This window comes from Strix aluco, chromosome 16 (assembly GCF_031877795.1).
Source record: "Strix aluco isolate bStrAlu1 chromosome 16, bStrAlu1.hap1, whole genome shotgun sequence".
Taxonomy (NCBI): domain Eukaryota; kingdom Metazoa; phylum Chordata; class Aves; order Strigiformes; family Strigidae; genus Strix; species Strix aluco.
The window spans coordinates 3,557,453-3,584,232 of record NC_133946.1 but is presented as its reverse complement, the minus strand read 5'-3'; the positions used below and the strand labels follow the sequence as shown (position 1 = coordinate 3,584,232).

Below are 26,780 nucleotides of genomic sequence, written 5' to 3'. Positions count from 1 at the left end.
TCCCTACATATAATGAAAGTAGTAGGAACCAGCAGTGAGAGCCTTCATTTGTTATGTGATGACTGGTGACTGGGAAGAGGAGGTTTACAGGGAAGTTGTACTGGGGATTTTCTATGCAGGAGAAGGCGTGTCGCTGGGCACCTTCCCTGGTGGTCAGCAGGCTATCTGTGGTACCCCTGAACACCAACGGGGCGATGAGCTGTTATGGTACATGCTCGTGGCTGCTGATGCCCGGAGGTACTCCCACTGGCTAAGCACAGTGGCCCTATTAATGTCAGAGGTCACCAAGCCTAGAACTTGCATAATTAAAGCAAGGAAAGAGAAACTGTCCTTTCCGGCTCAGTGCACAGCTGACCCATGCCAGCACCTCCAACCCCGGGGCGCAACAGGCAAGCCAAGGGAGAGCACTGTATGAACACCCCTGCTTGAGAGTGCTGAGCACGAGGGCACCCACCCTCAGTTCTGCATCCTCACCTCTGCTGACTGGGGTAAGTTAACAAGCTGTTACCAAATGTGTTTACAAATACACCATAAAGGTGCAGCTACAAATTAGCCCACAAGGCCAATGAGTTGAGGTCATGCTTGCTGAAGACAGTGTGGTAGCAAACTCACCTGAATTGATGCTGTAATGGCTTCAGGTGAAGGATGGTGAGGAGCATTTTATATGTACTTGAGACCATATAACTTACACTGTGAAGGAAGTCCAAACCATCATAGCTGAATGCCATTTCACCCTGTTCAGCTATAACTGAAAGGAAGGGAGTGCCTCCTTGGGGAAGCAAGCCCTCATTGCCAGCTGATCTGCTCTAGCTTCCATTAAATATGTTCTCCATCACTGATGACAGTGATTTCTCACTCACTAGCAATTCCACTGGGCCAGCTGGGAAATGGGACAGTTAAATGTATCCTATAAAAAGTCTTTAAAATAAATTTAAAAATTCACTCAGGTACCTGTAGAGTTTTGCCACAGGTCTTGGTACATACCACACACACAAAACATGTTTATACTGCTGGTCATGTCTTTTATACATAATTATTTAGTGGATACAGTTTAGGCACCATCCTCGATTATACTATTATTATTTCTTTTTTTATGTCACAAATTTCATGTGCTTGATTACCTCTTCGTATTTGTTATAATCTCTCCAGAGCTGCTCTATGTTTATCATTGGATTCACGCAACCACGCTGGTAAACCCTACGGACAGCTGTTATCCTCTGGTTTTCTGCATAAGATCCTACCGCTTCTCTAAATAGTGGGGAGAGAGATTAACGTCAGCTATTACAGGTTATAACTGGTATGAACATCAACATTACATTAACTGAGCTTAAAAAAATTCTTTTAAGATACTTACACGCCTTTCAAAAAATTGATGTAATCCACCCAGATCTATGTGAGAAAAAATATTACACATAATGAAACCAATGTTTAGTTGTACTTGTTATAAAGTTAGAAATAAAACGTGCTTTGATAAAAAAACATACCTGGTATGACATGATTTCCATGCCAATCTTATCCAGAGCAAAATCATATGCCTGAGCCATTTTTTCTCTGAGGAAAAAAACAAACCACAAAGACCATAGAGCAAGTGTTTAGTATTTAAAAAGTTCTTTATTTAAGATATTCTTTTGTGCAGCAAATTTTAACCAAACACTGAAGTATGAAAAGGGTCATTCAACAGCTGAGAGTAACAACTGGCATTTGGATAGCTTTAAACTCTGCATTTAGGTTTTCTGTGTGTTTAAGAAAATTATTTAAATCTGCTGATGGCAATCTAGCATACTAATGGTTCCTGTGCTACACCTCCCCCTTAATTAAGTAGAAATCCATGTACACTATGTGAAGTTGAGAAAATATTAAACAACTGCTCTTTACATTTTCTTAGCTGACAGATGTACCTCTGGTTTCTTTTTTTTTCCCCTCAGAATTCCCCAAACCTTGTTGTAATTCTCCAGGAACACCAAAAGGCTGGGGCAATTAGGAGCAGCCCCGCTGTGTGGAAACTGCCCAAAGTGACTTCTTATCCCCCAAATTCTAAGTATTTTTCCCCAAATTTAAAATGTTCACAGAACATTTCCTTGGTAAAGTTTCAATGAAAACAGCTTTTTCACTCCTCTACTTTTCTCCCAGTTTTCTTTACTGAAACATCTTTCAGTACCCTACCAGTCCTTGACCGTATCAACAGGAAAAATAGAAGAAAGTTGAATTAGATAAAAAGATAAGGGGGGTTGCTGATACTTTTAAAATTGTTTCAAAACAGTCTTGTAAAAATAAATTTTTATAAAAACTGCCTTTTTTTTTTTCTTCTGTTAATGCATTAGTTATCTTGCCAGTTATTATGGTGGACTGGGAAAGAAAGAGTTTAAAGATGCTGAAAGGTACTAATATTTTTTTGAAACCTTAAACAGGAAGAAAAAGCATTAAACTCCGTCCACAGGATTATAAACAAGTAAAATGCAGTAACTGAAAAGGGATGAACATTAATACACCCCAAAATTGTGACACCCTGATTTTTAATGCGTTTTTATGCATTCCAAAGCTTTCTCTAACTACTGAACTATTTACTATTGAACTACTGCTAGTCAAATATAGTACCTCAGCTGGAATCAATTTTTGTGGAGACTCTACACAGGGCACTAAGGGGAAGGACAGCAAAAGGTCCCGACTGAGGAGGAAGCGTGTTTCAGATTGGCTCAAGCACCAACCTCATCTGCAGGAAACCGGCATGGATATGTTGGCTACTCCCCAGCTCTTGTCTCACCTTGTTATATGGATGCAGACTAAGGAAGCAATTTTACCCAGCAAGCTCAATTAAAGAAACTTTAAAGAAAATGTTTTCTAAATGCAGATTATATATTATCCCCCCCCAACACTCTACCAGAAGATCCCCAGGCAGATTTGTCACTCAGGTTCCTCCCCACTCCCTAGTCAAAAATCAGTAAGAGATTCACCATAAAACTAGAGTAATTCAGAGCAACTCTTAACTTACTTGTAACTAGGTAGCTTCCCCTTGGTTTCTCGTACATAGGAAAGGTAACATTTCCATAAATCAATGTGTAAAACCTTCATAAGGCATCGCTGAAATAACTGTTTAATACATCAAGAAGACGTGATCAGGATTCCAGATACAGAAATTAGGTTTCTACTTTTAAAGCTATACAGCATGAAATAAAATACTCTTTGTAATTATGATTGAGATTTGTAAGAAAGAATAAGTTAAACTACTCATCCTTTTGACTAAAGCATTTCTGTGCTATGCAAAGGAACTGGAGAGAATTAAACAGAGAAATTCCTCTGCACACTTCACTCATTACAGTTTGGTAGCAACAACAAATTGACTTTAGTGATACTTCTTATCTTTGTTTTTCAATAATGCATTCAACAACAGCTATAGTTCTTTTCATTCTGCTTTAGCCTAATCAGAAGATACTTGTTCTTGCTATAGAGATATATTACATATATTGATAGGACTCACCTTTTCCACTTTGTCATAATTTTTTGCTTTAATCTATAGGGAAGCAGAAAAAAACAAATCACTTAAGAATATACTCCTACTATTCTAAAATTGTTTCTTCATACAGCACTATAGCATTCCAGTTTGTACTCTGGCTGCCTAAACTAATTACATTGTAACACCATATAATGTTGCAAAAATATAATTAAACATACAAAAATCATGTACTTTGCTTAGGTTTTTCCAAATCAGCGTTTTGTTTTTTTTATTTATTTATCTTTCACTTCCATTAGGGCCAAAATTTAGGTATCCGTAGGCAAAGTTGCTTTCCTGTATTCTGGCTTGGACACACAGATTTAGCCTCTTATTTCAAGATACTCTGTTGCTTAAGTGCATATATTGATCCACTCAGGTACCAAAGCCTCTAGATTAGGATTTAGTAAATTAAGGGTAAAATTCCATATTTACAAAACTAATAGGCTAATAATATTATATTTGAACATTTATTTCTCAAAGTACACGTTGCTATAATAAGCCGATGCTGACTAAGGGAATAACAAACCATGCAGAACCTGGTTTTTGACAGGAGCTCCCAGCCCTGGTGCTCCCTTCCAGGAGGCACCCAACCACACTCACATCTCAGCACTCGTTTCACTCAGCATGCACACTGCAAGGGTAGAGGTGAGTTTAAGTCTTGAAGTAACAGGCTGCCTTTCAGACAGGGCAAAGAAAAGCACGGGACAGATGCAGAGGGCAGACTGGCACCCTTCATGTATTTATTAGCTCCGGTTACATTAACATACTAGGCAACCTGTAGAGACATACCCTGAAGAAACAAGGAAAATGGACAAGGCTTTAGAAGACACTTATCTGTGTTAAAATACAGAGCCTTTAATGAAATAAGGATTTGTTATGCTGGGTTGCATTTTTTTTAAAGCATCAAGACTGCATTTTAAACCTCATTGCTCTTTGTTTACTTAGGGGATTCACAGCTTTTATTTTGGTGTGCGACACGAGAGCCACAGGAGCAGCTCTGAAACCCTTTTCCCCATGGAGCACGGCAGTAGGCAGCAAATAGCAACCTTTAGCACCAGGTAGTAATTATATCAGCTTTATCTCATTCTAAAGCACAAGAGAATTTTTAGTGAAAGCATTAGGAAACACCAACTCATCTGCAGGAGGCCTACAACAAATGTGTCCTGTACTGCACCATGCTCTGCCTTCCCTGTCCGCTGTTTCCTGAGTTTCTATGCTCCTGCAACACCTCAGCCTCCAAGAGCCCTAACAGAGCATCCCCATTTCTCACTCCTGAACAAGATCAATTAAAAATGAGAGAATTCAAACAAGTGTTGCAGAAAAACTTTAATAGCACACACAGACCAGACCAGACCCTTGTGTCTGTACCACTTTTGAATTGGAGCGGTATCCTGCCCAGATTGAAGGGATTTCACAAAATCCAGGTTTGCAGAAAGTTAAGCCTAATCATGTCTTGCACATACAATTTTCACACAGTCTTTCTGCAAACTGTTCAGTTAAAAGATAGTTGACCAGAGAATAACTGATTGCAGAAATAACAATGCTCTGAAATAATACTTCACTACAATCAGGAAGCGGCATGTCCATGCTACGGAGAAATCATGTCACTGCTAAGCCCTGCGATAAGACACACTGACCCAACACACCCTCGGGTACAGGTACATATCCTACTGACACTTTCTCACAGCTTTTTGTGAGTAGAGCACAATCTTTCAACCTTTAAAAAGCACTTATAATAATTGTAGGGTTGTTTAGACAGAATTCTTCTGTGGACACAAGTTAAGGAGTCCGATGCTGCCCTATTTCTAGCTGAAGGAAAGTAAATTCTTATATTTTAAATTTCTCCTTCATTGCAGAGTCCAAAAAAAGCTATCTCTAATTTTTACTTCACCATTTTTGACACTAAGAGTAACTTTTCAGGTTCCTCAGCACCTCTTAGAATATGATGAAAAGGATTTAACTCTTACTAAAAAGCCAGAGCTCTCAGTCTATGTCTCCCACACCCTGCAAACTCTTTATCCTTGGTCACCAAGTGAAAAAGAACAAATGAATCTTGGTTTGTATGTCCAGTACAGAGCACAGCTGCCTGCACCTTTTTTTTTTTTTCCCCTTGCACTTACTCAAGTCAAGTTTTCAATAAGATGAGCAGAAACTTTTTTTTAAAGAGTGACTCCCCAGGAGATAGCATAAATATTTTTTTTTGTGAAAATTGAATAAAATTAATCCATGGCTTTGCCACTGACAAAAGGCATCACCTTGTAGTTATTAAAGACCAAAAATAATTTTTAAAAGCTCAGAATGAAAAGCTGTAAGCCAGCAGGGCAAAAATTAGCGTGCCTTCCACATTTAGCCACGTAAAGGTGTTTTGCACGTCTGCCTTGAGTTACTATGCCAGAGACAATTCCTATACACAGCTGATAGGGCTGTGAATGCTCTCTGCCTGCTTAGCCCATCTCCCTGCCCCTTGTCACCCCAAAACTCAATGACAACTATTACTCAGCGTAAGGGACCTAGACTGACCTCAGTAGTTGTACAGTGTCAGGTAAGTGCACGGTCATCCCGCTGTTTAGCAGAGCAATGTTATTAGCACCTGGCAGCACTGTCACCAAGCAACTTCAAAAGATGGAGCACAAGGAGTACTTATCAATTATGCATGCACTTCCAATAACCAAAGACCTTGAAAAGGAAAAAAATTGCTAAGAAAAAAGCTATACTGTTTATTTGCATCTTGTATGACTTAGACAAAATATTTTCTGCATGCATTATCAGATATATGAAAAACTGCTGACCCCATCTGGATTCTAAGTCAGTGTCATGTATTTATTAAATCCACACAAGTGGTTTGATACTGGTATCTGAAAATTCAGAAATCTTTGTAGCAATGGAGTTCGGAGGTTGGAGATTGGCAGGATTTGTTAAAAATAAACGAAAAGAAAACGCAATATTGGCTAATGCTTACTGGGTCTCAGTGGAGTTTTTATGAAGCCCCCAGAGCCAGAGGGAAGAGCAGCTCTCTCTCCTGCAGGAATGTATTTGTGTTTCTTGGCTCATGGCTAGCAAGCAAGTGTCCCGGCAGTCCTGGCTTAGGGACCCACAGGGATGGGGAAAGCCCATCACCAGAGAGGGGACACACTGCCGCCAGGACCCACCATCACACATCTCTGTTACATTTCTTGTTTTTCCTATCACAGACACAGAAACAGGCAGTGATTAGATGTGGACAAGCATTAAAGGATTGATATTAATACTGTATTTTTGTCCCTAAAGACAAACATAAAGTGAACTATAGATCTTTACAGCAGATTATCCTTCAATTTCTAACGCTGCCTGTATACCTTTTCTGATTGCTTTAATTCACGGAGGCTAACATATAGGAGTGTCTCCACCACAAATCCACCACCTACAGAATGAACTTAGGCATACTGTCGTTCCAAGGTAAAATTGGTATATATGAATATCTCCTCTCCATCCTTGAAGACTATACAAAGGCCACCTAGTCTGACCAGCTACACTTAAGACACTCCTGTAGTAAAACACATCTGATCTTGCCTTCCTCTGCCTGCAACAATGAGAAATTCCACATGTTTTGCTGACAGAGTAACTTTAACTTTGATGCTCCAATAGGAAATTTGAGTCACTACTGTATCAGCTTTGCACAAGATGAATATATAACAACAGGGTCAAATTTCTTCCCAGAATGCACAACGTGCTTCCCTATAACTAGCTTCACAAACATTCAAGGGCAAAATTTAATCCATACATTACATTGCACTTCACCCTTTTTAATAGACTTATTAAAAGACATGTGTCATTTATGATTATGCAAAGCAAGTGATTTTATTAATCTATAGACTTAAGCCTACTTGTAGTTGTCTGACAACACACAACACAAGCCTAAGAAGTGTCCTAGTTTTATTTTAACCTTTTCAGTGCTTCTTGGTTTCGATCAAGCTCCCAAGGAAGCTAGGTTAGTACATGATACTTAAGGATCAGCATTGCTTTTTCTGCCATCTATTTCTATATCCCAACTCCATCTTCTTTTGCAATGGTTATTTTCCAAGGAAAAAAAATTATTTTCTCAAGCATAAAATCTAATGTGCCCTTATCCACTGCCTCCAACTCTCCCACTGGTGAGGTAGACCCCTCTTGCCCTCTCCTCTACCCACTGTCCCTGAACTGTTCTCCTATGTTTTCTGGAACTTTTTTTGGAAGAGGGACCTGAAGAGAAACGCTATGCACTGCTGGCAAACTGCACCAGCTGATGAGAGACAGGCTGGGAGAGGAGAAAACACCACAGCAGCGCTGGCATTAACTTTCTGAGAATTTAGTTCATACTGGCTAGTATTTTTAAAACTATTTCCTAAAATCCAGTTTCATTATAAATACTACACTGTATGCAACATCATTACTTCTTTTTTTTTAAGAACACATACACGACATATGTTTCATAGTACAAAATTACAACCAGAGCCTACATGTATGTATTTGGAAGCATTGTTTTTGTTTATTAACTGAAGGGAGCTCACTGTGAAAGACCTATATTCATCCACAGTTAGATCACTAGGTACTAGATAATTAAAAAGTTAACATTTTAAATGTTAAACAAAATTTATCACCACTGAATCCATCTGTGTTAACCTTTTGCCCTTTTTTTCTCCACATCTTGACTGTTAAGGTAAATAATCCATCACCCACTGTCAAGCTCAGTGGGATATAATTTGGGTCTCTACTAGTATAGAACTGAAGGTGTGAAAAAACACATTCACATTTCTCTACCAGTTTCCAAAATATAGGCTAGGGCTGGCTGGAGAGATGTTCACGCTTTATTTGCAGAGTAAGTACTGTCTGGACCACTGCAGTTCAAACTTTTCAGACTGCCTCAAAGAAATATAATCTTTCAAAGGATGGAGAGAGTGTAACACACTAATTCACTTTTACCTTTAGGACATTCAGCCTTTTGCTATTTGCTGAGGCTTCCCGTCAGTGACTAATTTTGTGAGCACTTAACATGACAAACTCATTTTCCTACAGGTCAAATAACAGCAATTATCTTTGCAAATAGCAAACCAAGCTCTGTTCAAGTACATAAAATGCAGGACTAACATTGCTTTTGCATGTGGTCATTAACCCAAGGAGGCTGGATTATAACTGCCTAGATAAGTGGATGTAAAACTTATGTATGCTGAACAAAGCACATATTTCTGCAAAATATTCCAAGGCTTAACCAGTGAAATCTTTTATTTAAAAACATTAGCCTATAATTGCAGATGTAATTTCTGTAATATATAATTTTACTACAATTTGTACCAGATAAGGATTGAATGATTCAGTATTTCTGCAGTCTTTGTTTGGAGTTTTAATATTCCTTGTGGAAAATACAGCTTTTATCTTGCTCTTAGTAAAGACTGCAAGGAAGAGATACAGTACACCAAGTAAAGGAAAACTCATTTTCTCAAAATGTAATAAGATGAGATTCTAAGTATTTTTCATTCAGTATGGTATAATTTTTCACATTCACATGGTTATGTGTCTCAATTTCAAAGTCAGCCATAAAATGGGATTTCAGAAGTTCCTTAAAATTATTCTAAATGAAATGCCTCCAATTACTATTACATGTATTATTTCTAGAGCTTCTAGAACCATGGCATTACAACAAAACTTAAAAGTCATGTTGTTTCCACTAGATATATCATCACTTGAAGAACAGTCTCCCTATAGGATGCCTTCACAGCTGCCATATAAATGGCTAAAAAGCACCATTTTGCAGTCTGCTTCAGAGGAAACCTAAGAATAGAATATTTCAGTTGGAAGGGACCTACAATGATCATCTAGTCCAACTGCCTGACTAATTCAGGGCTGACCAAAAAAAAGCTAAAGCATGTTGTTAAGGGCCTTGTCCAAATGACTCAAACACTGACAGGCTTGGAGCATCGACCACCTCTCCAGGAAGCCTGTTTCAGGGTTTGACCAACCATGCTTCCTGATCACAACCATCTTTTAGGTTTCACAGTTGTTTCCTGAGTAACAAAATAGTGGTCTATCATGTACACTATCATGTATTTGTATTTATAGTTTGAATTTACTCACAGTATTTAAGAATAAACTTTTCAGTAACTAAGAATATTGTTTAAGCTAACGAATAGGACCTGTAATTCTGCAAATCCAATTACCAGTTAATATCCTGCATACATAAACACAAGAACAGGCACTTACTGAGTAGCTAGTGAAAATGTTAACTTTTCATAGCAAAATTCTGGGCCACATCACCATTTTCTGTTAGATTAAAGACAAAAAAACCCAGTAAAAAGTGGCCACACCTACTGGAAAAGTGATCACTAGTAAATGAAGGGCAGCATTTTTCATAAGGAGCTAAGGTACAGTGGGAGATTGGGACAGAACAATGGCAGAGATAGAGCTGCTGCATGAATAGCCAGTAATATGCAAGGTTGCTCCTTATTCACTAACTTCTTGAAAATTGTCATTACAGCCTCATGACCCCAAGCCTTTAATAGCCTTCAGGAACAGCTAACTGAAGCACATCAGGTTAACACACTCTACCAAACTTTCTCCTCTCACAGGCACCAGCCTAGAGAGATCTCCACATGAACATCCCTACCACCTGACTAGTTGTAAAACAACAACAACAAAAAAAATCCAGGCATGACTGAAGACTTGAAAAGACTATTTCCCAACCTGTGAGCATAAAACTAGATATATCTGGAAGTTCAGGAAAGGGAGGAACCCAGCTGTGCCTGCCTGAGGGTGGCAAGGGAGCAGCTCAGAGCAGAAGTCCTCAGAAAAGAGCACAAACAAAGAAATTGGGAAATGCTACTCTAAAGACAGAGTAACATATGCCCCAGCTGAAGCAGAGTTAAATCATTCTTAATTAAAAAAACCCTATGTAATTACCAATTAAAAAAAAAATCTGCAAGTAAAAGATATCTTTTTGTTTAGACTAAAAAACCCAATACCTTTAATTTTCAGATGCATCAGGAAAGAAATGAATCCAGAAGAATACATGAATATAATATCCTTAGGTATCAGCAAACTGTCTGCATTCTCAAGTGCAGTAATACAAGGATTGAGAATCTGGACAAACTTGCTGAACAAACTTAGAGTAAATGGATTGATCTAGAAATGAAGAAAGATTAATGTATTGCAGTAAAGAAACTTAACCTTGCTATTAAGAATATAGTTTGGAATATTAAAGAACTATCCACCCCATCTAAATATCTAATGTAAAGAAGGACTTCATTAAGAAATAGGAGAGCTGAGAGATGGAGTCACTAATAAACAGCTATTATGCTTTAGTTTACACCTTAGCACAGTTTGATTTAATTTCCACATACAGACAAATCTTTAGGACTAGCATCTGCCTCTACTCTCTTACAAAACATGTTGGCCTCTTGGTCCTGCAGCAAGGCATTTTATTCATGCTAATACTTTGAAAAGCAAGCATACATAACTTTCGAGCACCACTACCAAGACACTAGCCAGAGGCTGGGCAGAGAAATATTTATTTATAGGCAGCCTTAAAAAAACCAGTTGTGTGGTGACAAAACTGTTAAATTATTTTTCTTGTTGAAGAATGGTACTGAATTGCAGTCACTGATTCACTCACTATCTCATTTATTCCTGACATCACATATACTTCTCTTTTTTCTTCCCTTTGTGTTCAATCTGGATTATAAAAATGAAGCAATTTCTCAAGTGTATTTCCTCTTCCTTCCCATCTAGTGTTCCACTGGTCTCTCTTCTCATTTTGCTTGTTTGTGCATTTTACTTCCTTTTGAGAAGACATTTTCAGAAAAATAAATTTTAGATTTGCAGTTACATTTAAATACCAAACCCACCTCATGTTATTACTTGCACTGCTATTTTCCTTCCTGACAGGGTGCCATTATTGCAAATATCTCTTGTGGATTAGTATAATTCAAGTAAAGCTGCAGAAACAGCCCTTTTCAAGTCATGATGAAAAGCACACTCCATGCTCTTCAAAAAAAACAACAAAAAAAAGAAAACTTCAGTTACCTGTTACTTCAACACCCTACGGATCTGACATTTCAAAATTGCCTAGAAATTAGGGGTGGAGAGCTGCTGCATCTCTGTGCTTTTACCTGCAAGTACTGCCTCAGTCTACTGAACTGTTCATTGCTGCATTGGGTAAAGCTCACATATATACAGCTCATACAAAGCTGTACTGCCAGCTTTTCTTCCTTGTTCTATTACCTCAAACTCTTCTGTACAAAATGATTAAGTTTCCTCTACAAATGTTTTAAGACAACTGTCTCCAACACAATCTGGTATTGGGTATATAATCAATAATTACATTTTCCCCCACAAATCACTTCTCATATCTGCTCTTTACTTAGCTTAAGCAGTTCTTACATGCCAATACAAAAATCAATAGACCACAAGACCTCTTTAATAAGCACCTTCTGTTTGTGATCATACCATGTTTAGTAAATGGCAACAATTATTTCCTGGTTAGAAAAAGACAGGACTACATTATCACTAGTTACTTTTAAATATTTTTTAATAGACATTTGATCCACTCCTTCCTGTTTAGTCAATTTTGCTCCCTTATCTTTTGCTCACTTTTTGCTTCTAGTAGCTTCACACAGTCATTCTGAGCTACCATTCCTTACCCACTGATTTCACCTGACTGCACTGCACCATCCACTTCGGTCTCCATGTTCTAAAACGCACCTGTAAAACTCCAACAGTGTATACACATATGTGTCTGACTAAAAGCACCAAGACCTCCTACAGAACATCAGGAAGATGCTTTTCATCCTCCCTGCTCAGCACTATTCAAGAAAACAAGAACTTGCTTTAGGTATTTAGGTCTTGCCACACATGAGTGTATTTTCTGTAACAGAGTCTAGCTTTATGCTTCTAATCATGAAGTATGAGCTACCTACTGCAATCATTTCTCCAAGTAATGGGAGACAGCGCAGTGTTCTTTGCTCCCTCAGTGTGCATTTTATTGTACAACACATCTTTAACTATGGTATCCATTCTTTAATATCTTCTCCAAATCAGGAAAATCACTACTTTTTTTATTTAGGCACTTTGCCCAGTATCAAATTTAATGTAGTATTAACTGTATGAAGTAATTTACGAATGTTAAGCATCCTTCTGTTTTTCACTCCTTTCTAACCACATTCAACTTCATACCCAGATTCTCAATTTGTCTGCAAATCTCATTTTAATAAAAAGTCAATTTTCAACATGCCCTGTGGCTTGTAATTTCCTCTTCAATTTCACACTCACTTTAAGCCACAGCAGAAGACAACACCCCACATTCACACTCCTGCAAACTACCTTGCTTCCTTCCTGACTTAGGCATTTGGGTTCTTCCTATGTGCTTTAGCTCATTTCTGCTTCTCATTCCCGTTTCTCAATGCCTTTTGTATTTTACAGAAGCAGTGGGAAGTTTTTAAATGTGTTTTCAGATGGCTAACATTAACTGATCTACTAATACCCTTATCCTTTGCAGTTATTAGGAAGTATGACATTTCACAAAGAAGCAGTGCTTTTTCACCTAGAATTAATTTTATACTGGTTTCACACTTAGAGGAACAAATTTACAGGACTCAGAAGTACATAGAGCACCCTTGGATTTCAAGATAATCTGTTAACATGACAAAACGCAATGAGATAAATTAAAGACGTGCTGTCTTATCTACCAGCCAGATCATTAAAGTTAAAAAGTTTAATTAAAGAGGGGAGCCTAAAAGCAATTTATTTGGCCCATCTCACTGGGCTAGAGATCCCTAATTTATAAACTCAGATAAATTACACTGGTTGTGTACCTCAACCATGTATCATAAGCAAACAGTCCTTCAGCAAGGGCAATAAAATTGGACATATGCACCCCTCTAATGCTTTTTTCAGCTAATTTAGTAAGATAATAGGTGCCCGTATCTTACACAAGGTTGCCAAACTGAGGAGCATAGATACTTTGCAGTCTACCATCACCAATAGCAAGGCACTAACCCCGTAACCCAACCTAAAAACTCCCTGTAATACTAAAACCTTAAAAACAATGCAGGGATTGGACTGCTGTAACAGATTACGTATCGTAAACGGTACATAAGGGATCACTACCTAGAAAAAATATAAGCCAATTGTTTCATTACACAGATCTCACGCCTTACAATGCTCTAACTTAAGACCCTTAATTTAAAATCATCTAGTTGCTTCTCACTTCTATAAAAAAATCAGTGTTCATTACAGTAACATACAGCTCGTTTAAAAAAAATCATTCCTCCTTTGATTTTGGTATCCTCGATATCTCAGAGAAAGTAAGAAAGCAAAATTTGTAAGAAAGTGATGATTTATTGTGTAATTTGATGATACAGCTAGGGAAAAATGGGACATTTTAGGGGCATTAAGTTCCCCATTAGATTTACAGCTTGACAATTTTTCACAACACTCATTGCATGCCTACAGTTACAATATATTCTTTTCCAATATGCTTGCATAAAAGTGCAAAAAAAAGATAAGTTTGATAACCATAATAATTTCATACTGAATTATAGTATTTCAGAAAATTATTTTTGTAAAATGAAATTATCAAATCATAACAATTTTTGTATGGAAGGTTTTTAGAATTCTCCATTTGTTCACCAAGATTATGTTAATAATATACCTGAACAAGCCAGAATTTCAGAGAGATGTTATTTTAAAGGGATCCTCGAATGTTTAAAAAAAGAAGTAATACATCTAGAAGGCAGCAAAGGTCCCTTAAACAGTCTCCACACTGGCTAAGCAAAAAGGGCTAATAGTCCAAATGAAGACATCTTAGGACCAGAAAGAACTGCTGACCTTTTGAGTGGTCAAATTAATTTGGAGACCATGCATTAATTCCTTGCATTTTTTAGTGTGGAACTGGTCTAAGAAAGGCTCTCCCCAAAATAACAACAGCCAAACAAGCAATTCTCCTAAGGAAAAGGAACACAAGTTGCTCAAAAAGTAAGAAATAGTACTAGAAGATGTAATCTTATCATACCAGATAATCTTCTTACTGTTACAGTATTAGCACAAGACTAGCTTGGCCTGTCAGCAGAGGACAAATGGTTCTTAATGTTTTGTCTCCATGGCTAGAATGTAAAGAGCAATTTTCCAATAAGTTCTTTCACAAATGGCCCAAAGAATGGTTCTCAAAACCATTAGATTCATCCTAAGTCTCCAAAGGTGCCTAGAGGCTCTGATGCTTGACCACAGAAGACAGCTGTCTCATCACAGGAAAACAAGAATCAGAAATCTAAAATAGTGGAGAATAATGCTCAGGCACAAGTAATTCTCTGCAACTGCACTGCAGCATCAATTTGCAGTTGACAGGATGTATACTGCATTACAAAATAAACCTTACTAAACCCAAACCAAGTGCACTTGAACTGCAATGCTACAAAACCAGTCTTATAAGGGAAGGATGTGTGTCCTGGCTTTGCCATGGATTTCCTACAAAACCATGAAGAAGCAGTTATGTCAGTCATTTACTACACTGGGAAAATAATCTGCCTCAAATGTAAGATTAACCTAATGACTGAGCTGGTTTTGTTCTACAGCAATGAGATATTCCAGCTGAAGTTCAGGGAATTATCATATCTTTCTAATACAAGCAGCTGCCCTAATCAAAAATCCTTCATCTGTCTGTCGGAAATCAAGGAAATTCTCCACTGTTCCCTTTCTGAGAATGCGTATTCTTAATCACAGTTACTGAAAAGTCTCATATATAACATTAAAAAAGGAAAGACTATTTTAAAAGTTGATTACAGAATTCAATGTCCAGATTTCTGTCTTTTAGCAATGAAGAGGAAACAAAATTCACTATAAAAGTAGCATTCAGTGGTAAGAATTAATAGTTTCCATATGAGTTTTACTGCAGGGTCTTCTCAATATCTAGTTACCAAGCCTGGACTGATCACAAACAGCCTAATCTGAAACCATATGAATAATGCAAATCTTTTTGGTTAAAAGACTTGATCCAAAAACAGTTAAGTGGATAGACTTTGCACAACTATTCTGGGACCTCTGTTTCCAGAATGCTTGAATTTGAGTGTAATTACTATCCCAGCTAATCAGACTGCTTAGTACCTTAAAAAACAGGTTTCTAGAATATTTAAATGCTACACTGCTTTCCCCACTTAAACACTGTACAAGTACAGTTTTTAAAATGGCTTCTGCTTCTTCCCTTTTTAACTTCAGCTTGATCCCTTCAAAGGTTAAAGCTAAGCCTGCTGGGCTTCTATCTATGAGAATAGTCCCACTATTCATAAAACAGGATAAAGACAAAAATATACGTTCAGCTACTTTTAAATCTATGTAAATTGATATCAGTGCTTAGATAACCTTACACTTGAGTAGTCTGCTACACTGAGGTACACTGAAATCAGAAAATAAAAATACAGATTACACATTCCCATGCTTTAGAAATGAAAGCTTTGTTGGTGACATTTCTACTGAAAGTGGAGACGAGTTAGCTCTACACCAAGGTCTTTAATTTTACAGGTCAACTCAAAATAACTTATACCTTATGTGAGGTTGGTTTGCAGGGATTTTTTTGGTTTTCTACATTCCATGCGATTAGAATTGTAAGATTAAAACCCATTTAAGTCAGCTGTGCTTTTTGTAAGACCAAAGACTTGTAAAGACAATTCATTATGCTGTTCCTATTTGAAATTCGTCGTGTCAGATTAGCAGAGAGGAGACCTGCTCTGACTTCAGATTCCAATATAACAAAAGTGTCATGTGCTAACATTCATTGCACATGCAGCTAGGTAGGTCCATTTACAGTTTATTTCACACCTTATGAGAAAGATGAAATGCAAAAGCCCATCATAAAAGCAGTACAGGAACTCACATAGCCTACCAAAAGAGAGATAGAATACAACTGATACCCCAGTTTCCTCCCACCTCTCCTCATCTCAGTATATAGAGGATAAATACCAGAAGTTCGGGTCAAGTATTTAGCTAAAGACTCTGATTTTGAAGTAATGAAAGGACACTGGCACAGGTAAACCCCTAGACTTGCCAAAGAAAAGTTAGCCTTGACCCATAAGCTAGAAAGAAAACTCTGCTTATCAACCAGAAATGAAAGCGCTACTTTTACGTACAACTGTGCCAAACAAATAAATACAGTTGTACCCACCTTGCTAGAGAGCACTTTGAATAATTAGTTTCTTTTCAGTAAAGCCCTGTTTGATACTAATCATCCCATTTCTTTGCTGCTTTTCACAGTGAAAAATGTGCTTGCTTCTACACCCTGACACCAACAAGTGTTATCCGTGTAGAATTAGACATATTCTAGGAAACTGCTCTTTGGGACAGCAGAGATCCTGTCAATTTGATATTTCTTCCCCCTACCCCTCACACTGGGCATTTTGGGGCTTTTCTGCTATTACTGATGATTCAGAAACTCAGAGTAAAGTGTTCTAAAACTTTCTGTAAAAAAGAGCCTCTTCAGTAGACAAACAGCAAGTAATTATTTGATTCGGATCATGAGGACTTTAACTGCTAGGATAGATGCATTCTTATGTAGACAAAGACTGGACAGAAAAATACAGAATAGTTGCAGATAGGCATTTGCATTAAAGAATGTTGCGAAATGCCTGCCTGTTTCAAACACTGCATTAAAAAATGTTATGTGGGCTCTCAGCTGATTTCTTGCATCTAATTTGCACAGAAGCACACAAGGGATCTCAGAAATACCAAGATAGGTTTTTGCTATATTTGCCTGCTCTAAGCTAGGATGCCATGAGCAGCAGTTGGTCTGATGTAAAGACACCAAGCACACAACAATACCAAACCACCTTCAGCTGTAAAAGTGACATGTAACTAACACAGTAGCTTAACTAATAATCTCTATTACTGGCAGAAAGTACTTTGTTAAGCATAAAACAGAGAACCGCTACTAAAACATAATGTAAACTACCTCAGTTGAGAAGATGCAGCTTACAGAAAGGCAGACAAGGTTCTAGAGACAAGGTGTGAATTTCCCTGCATTCAAACTTTAGCCTGGCATTTGAAGACAACGGTGCTTGACTCATATTGGTGTACATCATCATGGTGACGCAGCATGCTTAAAAAAATCCAGTCTGAAAATTTATCAACATGGTGAAGCATCACTACAAAACCTCCGTGATTCACTGAATCAGCCAGTGCTTGAGCAGAGAACTGGCCTCAAATATAGATTGCAGCAGAAAACTGCTCAAACAGGCGAAAACCATTGTAGTTTAAGACAGTTTTTGGCAACTCTGCCAGCCTGGGAGAAAGGCGAAACAGATAATACCACCGAGTTCAAGTAGTTAGTGAAACTTAACAGTTGGTCAAGATTTCTGTGCGTTGGAAGCACAAAGTACACTCTAAGAGCAATGAAAAATGTTTAACTATGAAGCCTTTGCAGAAATGACAGACTGCTGTAAGTCTGTCATGGAGGCTAATAAGACTTCATCAGTGCAGTGTCTTAATTTGATTCAGATCAAAGATCAACAAGAATTATCAAACTTAATTACTTTGAAACACCTATATTTCTCTCATTAGGAAATTAAAAAAACCCAAAGATTAGCCTTATTCACAAAATTTCTCTGGGAGCAAAACTGAATTTTAGGAGCATCAGTAAAATGACAAGTAAACATGTAACATCTAACTTTGTGCCTTTTTTTCTTTTTTGTAAATAGGTGAGATTTCTTATGCAACAGTAGTTTTTATTTAACACCTAAGACTAGTAGCAAGTACAGCAGAAACTTTGTGGCATTATGAAAAGAGAAACTTACCTCCATCTGCTTAATGTCAAAAAATATTTCTGCTGAATTAAAGTCTGTCAGCCAATTTTAAAGTTCTATAGTACTTCCCTTCTAATACCCATCTTTAACACACAGAAAAAAGCACGTGGGATATAATTTTTAAGTATCAATTTTAAATTGAATTTACAAAAAAAAAGAGCAATGCATGAATTATGTTTAGTCACATCTTATGTTGGAGAAATTAAAGTTTCAGCCTTTAACAATAAATTGTACAGTTTGTTGCTCAGGTCTACCAGCACTGAGATTTTATCAAGTGCAAATACCATGGAATATTCTGAGGTTTTAAACAACTACTTTTACTGCCCATCCTGCTCAAGTGTTCCTGTGTAGAATTTCAGGTTACATAAAATGTATTGGTAACATTGCCCTGAGGAATGCTAATGGACAAGTAGCATATACTTACCAGGGCAGCAATTTTTTTTTTTTAGGGGATGGAGTAGGGATGGGGACACTGCTCTGTATTAGATTTTAGCTTGCATCCACAGCATTTTTTCCAGTAACTTGGAACCAAAGAGTCATGCATTGGTGACTATTTTAGAGTGCATTTTTACAAAGAAAACCTTAAGTAGCTAGTTGGGTTGTCAGGGGCACCTATTTCTACTTTTAAACATTTATCCCAGCCATAAGACCAGCCCACTTGAAACTTTACATTCTTCATTATAAATAAACTGTACTTTCTTTCAGTTACTTTTTATATAATGATCAGTCATCATCACCATGGAGTAAACCTTTCTAGCACAATTTTACAATTAGTCACAATTTACAATTCCCAAACCCACAGTCACTCTGTACTAATGAAATTCCCCTAGTGAAATTAAAACCACTAGACTAAGGCTGTTGGTGTAAGGCTTGCCATCCTAATTTATTATGATTTCTTCACGTATTAACTTCTCAGCACTATCAGGTTATGCAGGTAGACTTTCGAAGCATACTGCTTGTACTAAAACTATTAATTACTGCAGTGTCTGTGGAGAATCTGAGAGGGGTTAATTGACATAGCAGACGTAAGGAAAGCTGCAAGCTAAACTTCTACCAGCAAGATGTGTAAACTTATTCACTGTCACTCATCTTAAACTTATACCATTCTATTCTCCACAATAGTAACATCAATGAGAGAGCTTCTTACACCTCAAGCTCCTGCATGATACGATGTAATTACAATTTTATCTTCTAAGTATCTATGGTGCAATACAAAAGAATGAACTATAGTGATTAACTAAACCAAGTTTCAGGGAAAGTTTAAATGAAGCTCATTCAGAACTGTTCCTACAACATACTGCATATCATAGGCTGCTGCATGTGCTTACATGCTTTACAAATGCAATACCACTACAATCTCACCAGGACCTATGCTGTTGCATAAGCATAATTAAAGATGTTAAGAGCACCAGATTTTTTCTGCAATAATTAAGATGTAAAAAAGTTTGTCATGGGATAAGTTTTGGATTATTATTTTTTTTAAAACAAAATCAGGAAAGTTACAAAAAGGCAGAAAAAGGTTACAATCGTTTCATTACTAGGGAATCTCCTCCCTCCCCACTTTCTGCCCCATCAAAAATGGCAAGTAGAATTCTGATACTTAAATTCAAAGAACATGTCTGAACTGTCCAAAGACAGCTTCTGGATAAGGACTCCTGGGACCTCCTTGTCATCTGAAAGATGAATTGCAAGGGCACGTTGAAAGATACAGCCCACAGCAATACCCAAAAGTCCAGCAAATACACTTCTAATTCTGCCCATGAAAACATACAAAAATAATCTTTTGGTGGATAGGGAAGAATAGAGAAAAAGCAGGCCAATACTGGGTTCAAGACAACAAAAGTAAAGCAGGAAACCTAGCTCTCTTCCCCATCCTTTACATACTGTATCAAGTAATGTTCTTGCACTCAGACTGAAGCTGTATATAATATAAAAAAAAATTCTATTTGTTGCTATTTTAAATATATTCCAATTCAAGACTGTACATTTTTGTAAGTTACAAGTACCTACATTTAAGTAATCTAAGTAAATTATCCGTAGACAATTTGCACTGATATGCTCATACACTCATATTTCTATTTAGTATGATTTTAAAAGAACAATATTTATGTTGTATGAACTTCTTAAAACATGTATATACACATGAATGAACATGTATACACATATATAGCTTGAGAGATTCCTCAGGAATCCACAGGCATGGAACCGAAGCTTGTTTTCATTTAGCCATAAAAATAAAAAAAACATTGTCAGTGAATTTTAAACGAAGCATTTGATTGTTGCTTTACCTTCCTTTCTAACTTTGGAAATACTAAGTATGCTTTTTTTTAAACTTCTGATCCATCACTTGGTTAGGTATATATACATATGTGTGTATATATTGGGGAATAGGCCCTTAATGGAAGTTGCAAGGCTGTGGAATTTGACAGAAGACAAATACAACATTCGTTTCCTCCCCTTCATATAGCCTGAAAGCAGAATAGAGATGAATGGTATTAGTATTAAAATAGGACAAGTCACTTGATAGTTCAAATTTGAAACTATTTTGAAAACATGCTAAAACAGTTCCTAAATTAAGGGAGAACTTAAACTAGAAGTTGTACCAGCGCCCATACATACGCTATATGTCACCAGCTATAGCCATTTTATTTCTCCAAGCAGGAGAGGTATCTTCCCCTTTCCTAAAGAAAACAAAATAAAGAACTAGTTGCAACTGAGTTGTCCTTTTTCCTATCTGGTCACACTATGACCTTTTTAAACATACAGTTTCATGTATAAAGGTAGCTCCACTGAGCACAATGAAGTTAGCTCACATGTGAACTTCACCACGTCTGTTTTAGCTGCAGGACACCACATACATAACTACGTATCTGCCACCTCATTTTTGTAAATCTAACCCATTTTAATCTCAGAGTAGAGAGTTTATTTTTATTTTGTTTAAACAGTAAGAATGGTGTTTGAAAACCTGTACTTCCAAGAGGGATGCTACTGAAGGAGGTTGATGGCTTTGCTGCAATCTAGACATAGAAAATACTAAATCAAACAACTAAGCTTCATTTTGCAAGTTGTATTTCTAGTCCAAATGCATGACTTGCAAAGTATTTTTAAAAACATATTTGATGTTCATTCTCACATAAACCAATACAGAAGTATCAGGCTGTTTATAGTAAGAGTTTGTTCTGCTATGGTTATGTATACTACTGTACACAGACTGCTTATGGGAAAAGTGTGTTGTGCTACGGACTGTACACTACTTCAAAGGAGTGTACAGTCATTTTTCTTTATAGTTTCACACACTGGTTATTTCTTAGTCTTTATTTCATGCACTACTGCAAACCATGGGGAACTGAAGAGTAAGCTGCCCTCATTAGAAAGTCTATGTTTTATACAGTCACATTCCAGGAATCAAATGAGCTAAGACAGTTGACCCTCCACCACACTACTAAACTTTTCAAATTGATTCAGAGGAACAGTTTGAATTAATAATAATAAAGCCTATATAATTTAGATATATGTATAAGCTTCATAACTGTTTTGCTGAAATAGAGCAAGCATGAAAGTACAAGTAGAATTACCAAGCTTCCTGAGCATACTAATTCTAGCTCTCCTTTTGGATAAAGTCAAAGACCTTAAAGCTCTGAAAGCCTTTAGCCCAGCAATCAGTCTACAAGACCTTTGGTTACAGGATCTACTAATACATCAGCAATGTATGCTCACTAGAACTTGTGAAAACTAAGATTAGTACACAGACCCTGTCACATGGCTTAGTACAGCCTGCTTCTAAGGGAACAGACCCAGAGCCAGACAAAATGTTTACACTTTGGGTTAGAAGTGAGTTTTATTAAACAGTCTTGTCTCAAGATGCAATAGGACTCCACACTATAGCAGTGTTGCTGAAAATTGTCCACAAACTAAATTTAAGAACTTTTTTCTACTTATAATGCCTATCCTTAAACCAAAGCATTTCTGATGCCACAATTCCAATGAACTCTGGAAACGCTTCCATGCTTCTACACTATGAACATTTGTCTCTACCAAAGTAGTTAAACCCCAATACAGATCCGATTCAAATCACTGTATGACCTTCCCGTGTAGTTAACTGCATATATACAATGTGTCACAATAAATGTGAATGGTGCCTGTGCAATGGTAGTTATGCACCAACGCATATAATTTCTTCTTACTTTTGAATTGTTGTATGTAAGAAAGGAAAAATGTCAAAGCTTACAGTATTAAGGTACACAACATTTCACTGCAGAAGTCCAAAATTGTTACTGGATGTAGAGCCCCTGTCCCATTAAAGCCAGTGAGAAAAAGCATACCCTAACAAGGGGAAAACACCATGTACACTCTTCAGTGAAGAACATTTGTACTGACAGGACACAGGAGTGCCAGAATGAATGGCTTGCCTTCACAGTTTCTAGCTAAGAGAAGTCACTGTATTTCATCACAGCAGTGACTCAAAGCCTTTTCATGGTCTGCAAAGAGATTCTGTAGCAAATGAAGTCAAGCATTATTTTATGTAGCAGCACTAGTAGATAAGGTTTAAGAGAAAGTGTTCTCTCAGCCATCAGGCTTCTGAAAATCTGAATAAAGAGCATCAGGTAACTCAGCCAGCTGATAACTGGAAGAGATGTAGAAATGAATGAGAAATTACAATTACAGTTCCCTCACCCATGCAGACGGGTACACAAGATAGGTCTATATTTTTACTTCTGGTTCTTTCAGGTTCAGACATGAGAAAAAAGCTGAAGTTTGTGCCTGACCTAACACACATATTCCCCCCTCAAACCATCAACAGAAAGATCAGCAAATGACTTCAACAAAAGAAAGCACACAATGAGAAAAGTTTTCACTGTCCTCATTACATTTGAAAGTGAGACTTCAAAAGTGTTGTGAACAAGAGTTTTATATAACTAACAATTCTAACAGGGATGTTTGTCACCCCACACAGAAAGAATACAACAGAACAGGAAGTAGTTCATGTTTATTCATGTGAAAACAGCAACACACTATAGAAGAGGGTTCATAGTAATCTCTTCATTAGGCATCACTTCCACTTCAAAAATTTAAATTCCTAACACTTTCCCATGGTATTTTTAATGATCAAATACAGAAAATAGAATTATAAAGAAACCCACTAGTGTTGTACCGCGCATCTTCTGAAACTACAAATGTCAATTATGTGGATAACTTTCTGATATTATACAACTTGTAGGACCATGGCAACTATGCAAGATGTACATGCCTGTATTTACATATTGAGTAGAAAAGACAGGAGAGAAGTTGCATTCACTTTCTAGTGCAAGTCTACAATAATCACACAGACAGAACAACATTTATTAACAGGAATGGAACAAGTCCACACATGAATAAGAAAAGATCATAAATAATACAGTTTGTAAAAAAGATTAAAAATCTCAGACCAAGGTAGTCAAGAATGTGCAATATGGATGTTTGTACAGAGCACCTGTACCGCAGTTTCTCAAAAGCAGTTTACTATGAGAAATGTGGCAGACTAGCAGGGTGGGCATGGATTATAATGGGTATGCCTTCCATTAAGAAATTAACAAAGATCAGCTAGTATACAATATTTTCAGTTCAAAGTACCACTAAACAGAATCTCAGCCAAGAAGTCTATTCTACTTTGACTTCTGATCACTCCAACTTCATCCTGACAGAAGTCAGTTCCCATTTTTCCCCAAGCAGAATAATTTTGGTGGTATGTATAACAATTTTTTTCTGAACTCAGAACCAGATTAAAGTAAAACAGGGGAAGAAAATGCTTTGAAGAAACACAAACATTTTAAACAAAAACAATCATTTTTCTAAATGGTTTTATTTACATTTTTCATATACAAGTACGTTAAATGATACATTCTGACTAGTATCCACACCAGTGTGAATTACATGGATTAAAGATTACTGATGTATTGCATATGATGAAATGCAAAACAATCAACCCTAAGCTTTCATCCCACCCTCTGAATCCTCATACAGCATCTGGTTTGTTATGGAGACAACTAAAATTCAAAGTGTTCATATCAAATAGAAGTTATCTGAACAAATATATCTAGGTTCCATTTCTTTAGAACAAGCAATAACACAGGAGTCTTACTTGCAAAATTCGCAAGATGAAAAATACATATTAACAGCCAAACACTTTGCACTCATGTTACTAGCTTTGTATTTATTGCTTCTAGACTTGGGGTATTTGTCACAACTGTCTTGTGGTTATGATTTTTAGATCTTTAATTATGGCAACCTTTCAACCCCTACTAACAAGTTCAAAGCAACCAGGATATAATGCAATATAGTCAACAATGAAAAAGGTAAAAAGGTGTGGTGTGAACTGACCTGAAGCATTCAGGACAATTGCAGATTAAAGTTTCCACTTAGAGCAACTGGAACTAAAAATTCTTTAGATCATTAAAAAAAATGGTGCAAATACATGAACATAGTTTAATAAGTGTGCTTAAGAGGATTTTCAACCAGGTGATTTCTCAAAGGAAACTAGCAGAGAAAAAGGTGACAACTTCAAATCCTTGCTTCAGAACTACTGAAATATTTACAATACTGGTAAAAGCTCTTTCAAGTGCATGAAAAGCATTATCAAGTCTTTCTGTATCTAAAAGATGGTTCAAACAGTCAAAGAGACAAAGGAAATAGTAATAAGACAGCTGGGCCTATGGGATCATAGGGTATTAAAGCAGAATTTATTTTTACATTTTTGTAGCACCTTTTAGCCAGATGCCAAAAGCACTTTAATCACTAAAGTGAGCCTCACAACAACCCTGTGAGGTAGGTAGGTAGGTATCTGTTTTAATAATGGCAAAACAGGTTAAATAACTTACCCAAGAAGACACAGCAAATCAGCAGAGCAGGCTAGAATCCAGATCACGTGATCTATGAATTTAACATTATGGCACATGTGGGAGACTTACACGCTCCTTTTTAAAACTGTGGAAGGGGCACTGACATATGAACTGATTCAAGTTCTCTGGAAGTAGATTTGTACAGGAAATGTACCAAGAGAAAAATGTGCTTTAAGCAACTACACAAAGCAAGAGTAAGAAGAGTGGCATTACTGTACCACTTCCTAAATTTTAGTAGATGCAGAATAGCAAGTTAACTATTTTACTTGCTAAAACATGTATCAAAAATAGCCTACATACTCTGTCAAGGTCACTAAACAAAACTATTCTTGCAAGTCTTCAGCATTCAAATGCTATGCCCCAAAAACATTGTGAGCTGGGAGTTGTTTCATCCAATTCTATTATTTCTATGTCCTGCAACTGCTTCTTTGAATGTCAGAAGAAATAAGAACCAGTGCGAGAATCAAAATTTTTGAGCAATTCAAGCTTTAATAGTAGAGTTCCCATTAGCAAACTGTCAAAGCATGCTCTTCCCAGTCAATCTCCATGTTCTACTGACTACCAAACCAGTCATAATAGAGATCAGAGCATATAAATCAGTGCTTGGCACTTAAAATGGAAACATGAAGTATTTGGTTACTTCAGCATAGTCTGTGTTTCAGTAGCAGTTAGATGATACACTAAGTGCTCAGCACTGCTTTACACTATATTCCACCAGGGAATCCACTAGGAAAGTCATACACAAAAACAGCGAGCTGAACAAACACTGTCATAAAAATTAGAGGTAATCACAGCAGTAAGGCCTGCACTTTGAAGTTTTACATTACAAAATGAACTGGCATATATGCAGGGAAACCATTTTTGTTCATACAGATCATAAAAAATGATTTCTACTTGAAGATTGGAAGTGACTAAAAAGAACACATTCCTCAAGTTAGGCAAAGGGAAATTTAAAGATTTCTAACAATTTCATAGAGAATACAGCTGTTGAAGGGCTAATTCCTTTTTTGTAAGGCCATAATCTTAACCCTCACCCTAGCTCATCTTCCAGTAATAGACCACCACTATGTAAGGATATTCAGCTCAGTTTGTCTTTCAGAGGACAAAATTCTCTAGTGAAAGACAACCTGCCCCAAAACAACCCCCACTTTCCTCTCTCTTTTTGTCTTTCTGTGATGCAAAGAGGAAACATTATCATGTTTAAAGAGGAAAGTTATATGCTTGTTTTGACATCAGAAAAAACACAGCTTACAGATGACTGAAGATTTTAGTAATTTTCAGATTTAAATACTGAGGCAGTGAGAGTGAATCAAAAGCAATGCTAAACAAAGGTTTACCACAGGTTTACTTTCCCATACTCAAAGCTGAAAAGACCTACACTTCTGACCTATCCAAGAGAAACTGTCTAGCAGGAGCAGACTACTAAGATTTCCAAGGAAAAAAGCTTTTGGAAAGTATCTTCCCTATATTCCTTAAGGCTGCAATAAAAGAAGCCTCAAAACAATTCCTCTAGCTCAGGTAGCCTTCAAAAATTCACTGAAGCCTTAATTTATATTCAACCGCGCTGTTTAAAGATCATTTGAGAAAATGTTTCATTTTGAATTTACCCTTAGAAAGGACTGT

The 26,780-nt window shown here is 37.0% G+C and overlaps 1 protein-coding gene across 3 annotated transcripts in view; it reads right to left on the bottom strand.

Moving 5' to 3' along the window:
• The window catches only part of CSTF3 (cleavage stimulation factor subunit 3), a 52,169-nt gene that overhangs the window by 13,409 nt on the left and 11,980 nt on the right, over positions 1-26,780 (bottom strand). Inside the window, exons 1-6 of one of the 3 annotated variants that reach the window (XM_074842252.1) lie at positions 20,571-20,740; positions 3,476-3,508; positions 2,990-3,087; positions 1,485-1,551; positions 1,355-1,389; positions 1,122-1,248 (exon numbers count right to left, since the gene is read on the bottom strand). In XM_074842252.1, the coding sequence (XP_074698353.1) occupies positions 1,122-1,248; positions 1,355-1,389; positions 1,485-1,551; positions 2,990-3,069 (309 nt within the window). In that variant the 5' untranslated portion in view covers positions 3,070-3,087; positions 3,476-3,508; positions 20,571-20,740. Of the gene's footprint in view, positions 1-1,121; positions 1,249-1,354; positions 1,390-1,484; positions 1,552-2,989; positions 3,088-3,475; positions 3,509-6,010; positions 6,907-20,570; positions 20,741-26,780 lie in introns of those variants that run through there. The other 2 variants (XM_074842251.1, XM_074842250.1) reach the window with 2 other exon arrangements.